General features: G+C 34.3%; 1 protein-coding gene across 1 annotated transcript in view; it reads right to left on the bottom strand.

The window, feature by feature from the left end:
* Positions 1 to 13,192, bottom strand: part of PPME1 (protein phosphatase methylesterase 1) — a 53,607-nt gene that overhangs the window by 17,678 nt on the left and 22,737 nt on the right. Inside the window, exons 2-6 of the mRNA XM_079103811.1 lie at positions 12,277 to 12,370; positions 11,649 to 11,741; positions 4,561 to 4,618; positions 4,173 to 4,224; positions 229 to 383 (exon numbers count right to left, since the gene is read on the bottom strand). Of these exons, the coding sequence (XP_078959937.1) occupies positions 229 to 383; positions 4,173 to 4,224; positions 4,561 to 4,618; positions 11,649 to 11,741; positions 12,277 to 12,370 (452 nt within the window). The remainder of the gene's footprint in view (positions 1 to 228; positions 384 to 4,172; positions 4,225 to 4,560; positions 4,619 to 11,648; positions 11,742 to 12,276; positions 12,371 to 13,192) is intronic.

Below are 13,192 nucleotides of genomic sequence, written 5' to 3'. Positions count from 1 at the left end.
AATGATAAAGTATTATTTAGGTATAAAATATTATTTAGGTATAAAAGGATATTAATTAAGAGTTTCTGATGACATGGAAAATGATTATATAATTTTTAAAAAAGAAACAAAATGGGACATATCTTAAGATGAATGAAACTGATAGTAAATTAAAACAAGATAATAATCTACTATAAATACCTCCTATAAGTCATCAATTCTGATTTGGTCAGTACTAAGAAAACTTACCTTCCACAACATCAATCATGCATAGACCCAGGAGGCTTGGCACCAGGTTAGCCGATGCTGTGTGCACTGCAATAGCACCGCCCATGCTATGTCCAATCAGCATAATTGGAGGAGGGAGGTCCCCATACATGGCTTCAACCACATTGCCAACATCTCTGCAGAGATGGGGAAGAAAAAGTTAGGAGTGCTCTCTGTTAACACTATTAAAATAGTTTTCTTTCATAGATCCTTCCTTTGATCTGTAAATAGTAGTTCTGGGAGATGGTAAAGGTTTATAGGGCCATCTAACAAACATACTTATGTAATCATGTCCCCGAGTATCTCTGTAGATAGCTACACATGTGGCTCTCCTAATAAATAGCAAGTTAAAGACTAAGGCCCCAAATTTTTAAAAAAAATTTTAAATCACATTTTTACCATTCCACACACTTAGTACAATTACATAAATATATGCCTTTATTTTGAAATTAAGCTTAATGCTCTGGACAAATTATTTAATTTTTCCTCAGTTTTCTCATCTATAATGTAATGAAGTTTGTAGTTAACAAGATAAGTACCAGCCTCGGTCTATTTTTTACTATGTGATCTTGGATTAGTTCATTAACTCTCAGACACTAAGTTTCAAAATTTATAAAATGAAGGTAAGAATGTTTACTGCTCTAGATTACTTTGACAGTTGATCGCAAAGTGAAAGAGTAAACTAAGTATTACACAATTTCCCACATACAGTTGTTTGAAAAATGCACATTTTTATGTAAGTACAGTGCTCTGAGAAACTAGGAAGGTGCTCAAAGCTAATTTTTATTGGCTTTTGTTCTAGTCTTTAATCACAAGAGGATCTGTTTAACAAAATCAAACTTCAAAGTTTTGAAAAAGAGAGTTGAAGTATGAACTTTGTTTTTTATTTGCATGTATGTCTTTCTAACTATAGCAATAGGCAGGATAAGAACAATAGATGTGTTTCTGGAGACACTGGCTCTACTTCCTTTTTTGGGAAATGACTGAGTCAGTAAACTTCAAGAGATTTTGTCTTGCTGAATGCCACTACATACTTGGAGCACTCTCGCAGTGTTAACACAATGTAGCAGGTGTCAACATAGGGACACAGACTTTCAAATATGGTCTCTACAGTATTCTTAATGGCAAAAGTAAATGTTATTAAATTAATTCTGAAGGAACAAATTTTTAAAATTTCATACAATAGTTATAGTGGTGAATTAGGCAGCTGCAGCAGCTGCAGACAATGTGAATAGGAGATAAGGAGGACACGGAATTTTATAAGTGAAAATAAATAATAGCTTAAAATTCCTTTAGAGTTAAAGGTTAAGAAAGAAAGTAAAGCAGTTTAGGCAATCATCTAAATAGATAATGAAGTTGAGAAAGTCCAAGCTTCTTTGATACGAGGCTACTTCTATATCGAACAAAAAACTCTCTGGAAGACAAAATGATATGAAGGGAAGAAACAAGAACTAATATTTATTCAGAATGGTTATGGTTTGAATGTTTCCCTCATATTCATATGTTAATAGCTAAACTGTTTAGAGGTAGGACTTTTCAAAGTGGATAGGGTATTGTGGGATAATGGTTTATCACAGGAGTGGTACTATGAAAGAGAGAACTCTCCTTGGCTCCCTTGCTTTGTCTTACCATGTGATACCCTCCACACGTTATGATGCAAGAAAGCCCTTGTGAGATGTTAGCACCATACTCTTGGACTTCCAGCCTCTAAAACTATGAGCTAAATAAGCTTCTATTCTTTATAGATTTCTCAGTCTGTAGTATTCAGTTAGAGCAACAGAAAATGGCTAAGACAAGTGCCTATTACGTGTAAGAACTTTCTTATAATATCATCTAATATAATTGTTTAACAGCCCTGTTTAAAAGGGTCTTTATTACTATTTAAAATTTTACAGCTGGACAGATAGCTCAGTTGGTAGAGTGCTTGCCTTGCAAGCACAGGACCCTGGGTTCAATCCTCAGCACCAAAAAGAAAAAAAAAAAATTACAGATGATTAAACAGAGGACATATTTACCAGCTCTGAGATTGGCCAAGCCAATTGATTTCTTTTTATCTATCGAAATGCTATAGAGGGCTGGGGTTGCAGCTCAGTGGTAGAGCACTTGCCTAGCATGTGTGAGGCATTGGATTTGATTCTCAGCACCGCGTATAAATAAAATAAAGATCCATTGACAACTGGGGAAAAAAATGCTATCAAATTTCTTTCTTTCTTACCACTGAGCTACATTCCCCAGCCCTTTTTATTTTGAGACAGGGTCTTGCTAAATTACTGAGGTTGGCCTTGAACTTGAGATGCTTGTGCCTCAGACTCCTAAATCACTTGGATTACAGGCATGTGCCACCACACCCAGCATATTACTGAATTTCTACTAATGTTAAAAGAGCTTCAGATTCCTGCTACCTCACTGAAGCATATTTAAAATTTTTTCTCATTGGCATAGGACACTATGAATTTGGGGCAATTCCATAAAATCAAAACCATGACGCCTTTGCTTAGAAACTACTAGAAAAATCAGGATAAAAGATTAGATAACAAGTGACCTCTGCAGTAAATAACACAGAGAGTTTATTTAGAGTTTCTGAAAAATAAAAGCAGGTAGTATTCTAAAGTTAATCTCTATATCAAATGACAGATCAGGAAAAGAAAATCTATAGGTTCAATTAGTTAATCTAAAATCATGTTTGATGTGATTTGGGGGATACATTCTTTTAAAAAAAGAAGGAAGAGACTAAAGTTTAGAATAAATATCAATGTATAATTTCCAGAGTAATTCTCAAACACTTCTAAGAAACTTTTGGTTAGTAAGAGATAAAATGAGCAAAATAAAAGGATGTTCTGGAAGACATCAAAGTCGACATCTCCTTAAAGTACACATTAACTGAGCTGGAAGGGTTCTATGATATTTGCTTTATGCATGAAGGTAGGTAGGCAGGGCCTGAACCACACCAACTTAATATTCATGTCTAAGCTTAGGAAAGGTCGGGTGCAGTGGCGCACACCTGTAATCCCAGCCAGTCGGGAGACTGAGGCAGGAGGATCCCAAGTTCGAGGCCAGCCTTGGCAACTTGGCAAGACCCTGTCTCAAAATAAAAAATGAAAAGGACTGGGGATATAGCTCAGCAGCAAAACACACCTGGTACTGCAATCACCAGTATTGCAAAAACAAAAACAAAACAAAAAGCAACAAAAAACCCTCTAAAACTTAAAGCTACTAAGTTGAAGAAATTTATATTCACCCAGGTTAAAGGTGGATCGATCACTTGGAATTTATTTTTATTAAAGCCAGTGGTTCTCAAATACTAGTCATGGCTGAATCAAATTCTTTTACAAAGCTTTATCAAAATAAAAATGCCTAGATCCTACCACTGAAAGTACTAACTCAGCAGGTCTAGCGGAGGACAAAGTCATCTGCATTTTTAATAGCTTCTCAGATGATTCTGATGAGTGAGCACATTTGACAGCCATTGTATATGCTACATTAACTGTTCATTCATTGAGGCGCAGGGTATTTTTAGTTATTCTTTAATACCCTGTTCTCATCTATGAAACTAGACAAAAAATGTAGGCAGGATATTCACCTTAACATACTCTGAATGCCTCTTGCATTCAACTATTTTTCCATGCATGGGTCCAAAACAGACATCCAGATTCTATTCAACTCCATCAACAGAAGAAAACTTTTCAAAAGCTCAAACAAACTAAACTTGAACAAATTCCAAGTGTTTTACATGATGACCATCACATATACCAAGAAAGATGGAAGTTTCTTTCAAGATTACGTAGTAAGGATAAAGTAAAAACAGAGGAGAATAGAAATAAAATTTTATCAGTGTTAATAATCATTAAACAATCTCATCGGCAAAGTGATAATGTGATATACTACTATTTATAATCATGATAAACAAGCAATATTCAGTTACTTACTTTGCCATTGTTTCTGCAGACAAGTCTTCAGAATTCTTGACTTTTGTTTCGCCTAAAAAGAAAATATTTTAAAAGTAAAGTTCCCAAGAACAAAATTATAAAAGCAAGAACATTCCTTTTTAAAACTTTGTCTTTGACAATGAAATGGGGATTTTATATGATGAATTTAGAAGGATTCTCTACATTACAGACAAATCTTCATGGTTAGCCACTCTAAAGAAGATAATTACAGAAGCCTAGCTGGAGGCTAGGACTTCCCCCAAAAGGTCCACAATAAGTACACTAGGTTATTTTATGGCCACATGACAACATATAATATTTAAGTTTACTCAAAGGGGCTTATTGACTATGTCATTGAAATCAACGGGTAATTAAGAACTTCACTCACCGTGACTTCGCAGATCCAAAGCCACAATCCTACACTGAACTCTACTAATTATCGCTGCCTAGAAGGAAAATGAAAAGCAGTAAGATACAGATGGTACAGCAAATTTTGCCTACATACCAATGATAACTGTATTAAATAAACCACCATTAGAACCCAAGAGAATCAACAGAAAACATTTCACTTTTAAGCAAAATAAAAGAATGATGATTCTCTGCTTTTTTAGCAACACTGTGGTTGTCTCAACTTCAAATATGGCTTTTCCACCTAAATCCCTCTTTAAACCTTAACTCTTCCTAGCCTTTCCTGAAATATAGTATAAGCACCCTTAGGTAATGACTCTCTTGGCTCTGCTATTACCTATGATTTTCATCCATATTCCTTGTATACCTTTTCCTTACTCAGGATAGAGAATGCCCTATATAAGGACTGTGAGTCAGTTTATATCTTGGCTCAGGATATTACACAAACATGACACTCAAATCATGTAATGATCCTGAAATCAGTCAGGAAATCTACCAACAATTCACCTAAGAGAGATACAGCAGTACAAGCTTGTGTCACAGTTAAATAACAATGTATTAAAAATGAGAGCAGTACGATTTGGAGGTTTAAAGAAACCTAAAAGAACTGGGGATCTTCTTCCTCAAGTGAACTAGATTCTCTATCACACATTACAGTTAGTATTAATAAATGTCATCAATAATTTTTAACCTTAAGAATAAAATAGGAAAACTATCTAATATAACCTAATATTTTATTGAGGTCAAGAGAAAGGATATTGTTTGTCCAGGGTTACCTAGCAAGCTAGGAATAAAAACAGAACTAGAATGAAGGTAAGTCACCAAAATAATAGTCAAAATATATCACAAAACAAGTCAGATTCTTAAATTACAATTAAAAGTTACCTAGGAAATCAATTGTTTCTATTTTTGTTACTCCCAATTAATGAACACCTTTAAAAGCAATGATGTACTGAAATTCTACTATACTTGTTCAGAAAAACTGAGGGGTTTTTTGTTTGTTTTGAGTTTTGTTTTGGCAGTTTTGGTACTAGAGACTGAACCCAGGGGTGATTTACTACTGAGTTACATACCCTGCCCTTTTTATTTTTTGAGACAGGGTCTCACTAAATTGCTAAGAATGGACTCAAACTTGCAATCCTCCTGCCTCAGTCTCCCAAGTCACTGGGTTTTCAGGCGTGCACCACCAGGCCCCCCTATAGGAGTTATTTAATGCATTATGGTCGTGGTAAAACCTTCAATGCCCCAAACAAATTCATATCTTAGACATAATGTTCAGGCACAAAGATAGTGTCACATTTGCTTGATTGCTCCACATTAAGTTAGAACTAGACTTATAAAACAAATAAAATACACATTTTAAGCCAGTAACTATCATTTTCAACTTTTAGTTTGAAAGCAATGATTTACCATCATATGTACCATCAGAAGGCATTGATGAGAATATTAAAAAACAGATTTTTCATTTACATAGTTAATCTTTCTAAATGACATCTATGGCTAGCATCAACTGATTAATGGGATTACAGTAACGAAAAAGAGGCAATGCCCCTCATGATGTTTATATTCTAGAATGGCAGAGGAAGACAAGAAAAAATAAATTAGCAAAGTAAATTCAGAGTAACACATACATTACAGATAATGAAAAACTGTCATAGCATGTCTATGGTAATTACTGCAGATCATCTCAAATGGTACAAATTTGCTACTTATGGAATGAGGGGAAAGCAGCAATTTAAGAACTAGACTCATCCAATCATTCTCTTACTTGACTCTGTGGTGAGCAATAATAGCTACAATAGCAGTAACAGCTAATATTTACTATATCTTACTACATGCCAGTCACCATTATAAATCTTCAAATGAATTATCAAACTTTCTTTCACAAGTCTTTAATACCCAAACATAATTTTCATCATTTACAGGTGAAGACCCAGGGTCAAACGGCTAATAAATGGTAGACCCAAGATTCAAATATAAGCAACCCGACTTCAGGTGGTCTTCAACCCTGTCTGCATAGCAGAATAACCTAAGGAGTTTTAGGAAATTCTACTGCCCAGCCACTAACCCACCAGAAATTCTGATTTAAGTGAAATGGGAGAGGGGCCAAGGTTATCTATACATTTTAGAGTGCTCCAGGTAATTCTAATTAACACAAAGAATAAGAGTTCAGACTGGAGAAAATATCTGGGTAGTAATATCATGCTTCTGGATTGCTTTGATATCTTACCAAATTATCTCAGATAATTTCAAATCATCTTCCTGAGAAGTTGGACTGGGAAAATAACAGTACAATTTTTGTAGCTGACAAGTGAGGTTCTGAAGGGTGTATCTAGTATTGGTGAAGATGTGGAGAAATAAGTATCACAAACATACTATCCTCAAACTTAATTTAGGCCAATTTCATAAGTAGTATTCTTTTATATGTCCTTTTCTGTGAATAACACTTCCTATCTCTTGCCCACTTTTATATTGGATTGGCTTTTATTTTTTACTGCTTTGTAGTTTTCTCCCCTTTTTAAAAATAATGAAAATACTAACACTTTTCCTATTTTTTATATTGAATGTATTTTGAATATTTTTAATACAGGCCACAGCTTGTGTTTTAACAGAAGTTTTGGTATTGGCAAAGTCAAATTAATTAATTTTTCCTTTATGGTTTTTACCTCTTTTGGCCAAGCTTAAGAAAACCTGCTCTGAGATATATGAATAGTCTTGTGGTTGATTCTTAATTCAGCCATTTAATTCATGTGTTCTTTTCATTATATATTAAATTTCTTTTTGTACACGTGCTTATTTCTTTATTCTTTTCTCCCAAATGCCATACTAACCCAGGGCACTTTACCACCAAACTACACGCACGAACCACTTATTTTTTATTTTTTGAAACAGTGTCTCCTTAAATTGCAGAGGTCTAGAACTTGGGATTACAGGTGTGCACCAGCACACATGGCCCAGCTTGTTTTTTGAGGAACCTCCATAATGATTTCCACAGTGGCTGTACTAATTTATATTCTCACGAGTGTTGTGTAAGTGTTGCCCTTTCCTTTTCAGAATTTATTGTTCTTGTATTCTTTATTTAAAAAAAAATTTTTTTAAGTTGTCGATGGACCTTTTTAGTTTTATTTACTTGTATGTGGTGCTAAGAATCAAACCCAGTACCTCATATGTTAGGCAAGTGCTCTTCTACTGAGCTACAACCCCAGCCCTGTTAATGTATTCTTGATAATTGCCATTCTGATTGGAGTGAAAGGAATCTCAGTGCATTTTGATTTGCATTTCCCTAATGGTTAAAGATGTTGAACATTTTTTCATATAATTATCATCCAGTTGCACTTCTTTTAAGAAATGTCTATTTATTTCACTTGTCTATTTATTGAATAGGTTATTGTGGTTTTTTTAGTGTTGAATTTTTTTGAGTTCTTTATATATTCTGGATATTAATCATCTATCCGAAGAATAGCTGGCAAAGATTTTCTGCCCTTCTGTAGCTTCTCTCTTCATGCTGCTTCCTTTGCTGTACAGCTTTTTAGTTTGATGCCATCCCATTTATTGATTCTTTGTATTATTTTCTGAGCTTTAGGAGTTCTACTGAGGAAGTCACTGCCTATGCCTATGTTTTGGAGTGTTTCCCTCTTACAAAGTTGTTCAACAGCTTCCCATTACCCAAAACAGTGGTACACAATTACAATCATATAGGTGTACATCAAAATTCTCATCAACTTGAAGACTAAGGCAGGAGGATCACAAGTTCAAGTCCATCCTCAACAACTTGGTGAGACCCTCAGCAACTTAGAAAATTGTCTCAATTTTTTTTTTTAAAAGGGGCTGGGGATGTAGTTAAGGGAAACGTAAAGTAATAAAAAAGTAGCAAAGTGCCTGTGGGTTTAATATCTAGTATCAAAAAAAAAAAAAAAAAAGGTTCAACTTCTCAGAACTTTGTTATGAATTTCTTTTAAGCAAAACATGCTTGGTCTATACTCCCTCCCTAATTTCGATATGCCTAAAAATAGCTTTCTCTACTATTACCCTGAACTAAAAAGGTAACTAAAGGGGCAATTCCCTCACTAGGTATATAAGACCTTTCCACAATTTTGCCTGGGATCTCTCTAGTCACCTCTTTCCTTGTTCCCGCCCTCATACATGACATTCAAACTACAACCAAACCTCCTCTGTTACATACGTTAATACATATAAATGTCAGCAGTTATGCATCAGTTGCCTTTTATGTGCCAGATACTTCCTGTATTACTTCATTTTTCCTGTCTATGGAATTAAAATATTTACTATCAATACATGTCAATAAATAGATAAGAATATTTACAAAAAATTTTTATTATTTACAAAAAGTTCATATCCATCATTTTACATAATCTTTAAAGAAACCTTGAAATGTACAGAGACTATATTTAGAAAATAATGACTTAAGAGGCTTGCTCAAATGTGTAAGTACGACGTGAGTTCCTCCAAGGCAGTAGTACTACTAGTACTGGTAAAAATCAGGAAATAGAAATCACTCCTACTTCATTGTTTTTCCCTTAGTGTCAAAAGTAATAGTGGTTTTCAAGAAAATCTGTTCTAGCCTTATCTAGACCTCTTCTCTCCAAGGACCTTGGAGGCTCAATAGGCAACATTAGCTCTATTTTGCTTCAGAGTCCTAGGGAGTTGCTCTAAAGTTCAAAGAACACAGTGAAGCTACTTGTGGCCTACATATGTAATTCTCATTAAACCCATTCACACATTACTTTTTGCCAAATTTCTTAAGAGGCTGAGCCTGGAGTCACTATCCTTAGCAAGTTATAATGCAGTGGTATGAATATGACATACCAATTAAGATGGCATCTCTTTCCTTCTATGCTTCTAATGTGGTAATTGCCCAGTGACAGTGTATTAGCTTAGAACAAAGTCAGTCAAGTTATAGCATATAAGCCATTTCTGGTAGCTCTGACCTTGATTCAGAGTACATTTACTACTATAGCTGTTAAATTAGAAACAGGCACATGCTGCTGTTACTTATTCAGGCACAAAACATCCTTTTACCATACAATATGTAGCAGTCATAAATAAGCCACAGTCTTTGCCTCCAAAAATCTGAGGTGTGCTACTTAAAATATGCACTGGATTTCAAAGACAGTATGAAAAAAGTATGTAAAATATATTGTTATTGTTTGAATATGGCTTGAGTGTCCCCCCAAGGTTTTGGGTATTGAAATTCAGTCCCCATTGTGAGATATTAAGAGTGCGAAAACTTAATCTGACTATGGTGTTTAGAGGTGGATCCTCTGGAAAATGATTAGGATTAGATAAAAATCATTATTGTGGAGTCCCCATGATTGAATCCTGGTGGCTTTATAAGAGGAAGAGAGACTACACACAAACATATATACATGTGTACTTCCTGTCTCATAGCATGTGATGCTCCATGCCACTTCAGGACTCTGAGAAGGCCATCAACAGATGTGATCCTTCTATTTTGCATCTCTAGAACTCAGTCAAAATACACTTTTCAAGGGGCTGGAGAGATAGCTCAGTTGGTAGAGTGCTTGCCTTGCATGCACAAGGCCCTGGGTTCAATCCCCAGCACCGCAAAAAAAAAAATACACTTTTCAAATAACTAACTCAATCTGTAGTACTGTGCTACTGGCAACAAAAAACAAATATATATGTCAACAATAATTTTATTGGAATTTTTTTAGAATGATAATAAATGATAAATATAATAATAAATTAATAAATGATAAAAAAGTAAAAATATTAAAATTAATTGCACCTGTTTATTTGGACTTATTTAATGAGTCTATCAGAAAAAATTAAAATTATGCATGTGACTTATATTTATATTCAGGTCTAGAGACATGTGAGAGCCTGGAACTTATTGGGCAAAATCACATAACTTTTCCTACAGTAAGAGAAGGAAATAGCAAACAAGAATCAAATCATTTATAAATTGATAAATAAGTATTTATGTGTCAAAAACTATTACAGACATTTGGAAAACAAAAAGTAATAAAGCATTATCCCTGTTCTTAAGAATTTATGATTTAATAAAAGAGTTACGAAGGTACTTTCGTAATTAATTCCAATAATCATTCCTGTCAGGAACAAAATGAAATGTTCAGGGCTTTCCTCAATTCCATGGCCATCTGGCTCCAGTTATCTAGAGCTATATTCCTATTTGCTCCCAATTTCTAGCCTTCAGCTTTCCCAGCAGTAAATAGAGGAAGTATGTATATCTGATGCACACAAGAAGAGATGACAACTTCATTTAGACACAGGTGTCAGTAGTATCTTCCTTAAAGTATCTCTCCTTGCACATGGGCTTCCTCACTCCAGAGTCAAGGACATTAGGAAGAATTACAACTGGCAGCACTCACAAAGACACATATTCTCTACTCCTGACTAGAACACTATTAGTTAAACATTTTTTCAGTTCCTAGGAGCTCACAAGTACCATAAAAAAAAGCATTACTTTAACAAAAGAAAAAACATTTTCCAACTATTTATGAGCTATCTCCATGTGCAAAGTACCATGCAGACTCTAGGAAAGAAACAAACTGAAACACATCATCTAAAGCACTTAAATAAAATATCTATTTATCTATTACTTAAATTACTGAGATACAGACCCCCACTTTTGACAAGGCATGAATTCCACTGCCCTCATCCAAATGCATTCATATATATATATATATATGTTTTATAAATGAAGGTACTAAGGTCCATCTCAAACCTCTGGTTTAAACAGGTGATCTTGAACCTACTAAGATAAATTGTTGGAATCCTCTCCATCTCATATCAAGCAATACAAATGAGCAAAGATATAAGCATTAGGGGGCTGGGGTTGTAGCTCAGCGGTAAGAGCGCTCGCCTTGCACGGGTGAGGTCCTGGGTTCAGTCCTCAGCACCACATAAAAAAATAAAATAAAGGTATTGTGTCCACCTACAACTAAAAATGTATTTAAAATAAATTAAAAAAAAAAAAGAAATAAGAATTAGGCTAGTCAAATTTATCCAGATGTAAACAATGACTGCACCGACATCAACTTCTACTATCAATAACTTACTTACCGTGAACACAGCCCAGGAAAGGGCAGAATGGCCTCCTCCATGCAGAAGGAGCAGGACTGGACCCTCTGAACCACTCTTGTAAACTCGAAAAGTGTATGAATAGTTAAAGATAAAATGTTTCAGTTTTTACTCACTAAAATTTTTTATTATATAGTCATAATTAATATTGACTAAAAAAAATCCAGGCAGCATCAGGCTACATGCAAAACTGCAGACTTTCAAATTTAAAAGAAACCTAAATAATGTTCCTGAGATAGCAACCATCTGTTTTTGAAATCTAAAGCTAATAAGACCATTATTTTCAATGAAAAAAAAAATTATTCCCTTTGTCCTAATGAGGACATAGCCCCGATTTCTAGAAAGTAAACTCAGTTGACCCATGAAACTTTCTCTTGGGTCCCCCAGAGATACAACAGTTTCAGGAATTTGATTCCTAATCCCTTCCCATGCATTTATAGCCAACAGATACTGGCATGGATTTACAGTAATATTACATGCTGTATAAAGAACAAATGGAAAATAAAATGAAATACCAGGAACAAAGAACCTTTTAGAAACTACACAAAAATCTTCTAATTTGGACAACATCATAAGTTTACTAATGAATAAATCACTTTGTAGAGGATATATCCTTGCCAGTTTCATTCTCTACTTCCACATCTTCCATGGACTCAAAGTACTGACTCCAAGGAACAGGGGAAAAGTCCCGCTTTCTTCCAGGGCTAAGGAAAAAAAAAACAACAACAGAGAAAGAGAGAGCAAGAGAGAGACATTTCAAGTAAAAAAATAGTTATACATGAGAAGATCTTGGTCAACAAATGCTAAATGTAAATCTGAAATGAAAATGGCAAGAGTATTTTGAGGAAATAAGGCATCCATCATAAAGCATCACATTAAAAATTTGTTTACATAAGCTCAAATATAGATTTAAAAGTAAAAAATTTAGGATTTTATAAAATTAATTCAGTAATATATTTTAATCACAAATAAATTCCATGTATATACACACTACAAAATCTTCTCATTTTCTCTCCCTGATCTTAGCTGTAGGCTTGTTCTTATCCTATATTTTTCCTATCTTCTTGGTCACTATTACTACTTTGCATCTTTAACCCCTCACACTCTTTTATGGGATTTTTTTGTTGTTGTTGTTGTTATTTCCCAACCAGTCAATATACAACCTTCACAGAAGACAAACTGGCAATCTATATTGAACTTCTAGGAATTTATCTGACCATCTATTCACATAGAAGTGCACTGATTTAACTAGTCAATGTAGCATTGTTTCTAATAGAGAAAAGCTGGAAACAACCTAAATATCCAACAGCAGGGTATATAGAACTGTGGTATATAGAGAAATAATATTTAGTTGTAAAAACATGGAATTATATACTGATAAAAATCTTTGCACATGTATCTAACTCCAAGATACACTGTTAAGTAAAAAGACAAACATGATGTACGTGCTACCAGTTGTATATAATTGGGACATATATATAATTGTTTAGGTATGTTTAGAATTTCTCTGGAAGAACACTGACATA

The sequence above is a fragment of the Sciurus vulgaris genome (assembly GCF_902686455.1).
Source record: "Sciurus vulgaris genome assembly, chromosome: 11".
In the NCBI taxonomy this organism is placed as follows: domain Eukaryota; kingdom Metazoa; phylum Chordata; class Mammalia; order Rodentia; family Sciuridae; genus Sciurus; species Sciurus vulgaris.
The sequence above is the reverse complement of the archived record's forward strand: the minus strand, read 5'-3'. Positions and strand labels throughout refer to the sequence as shown.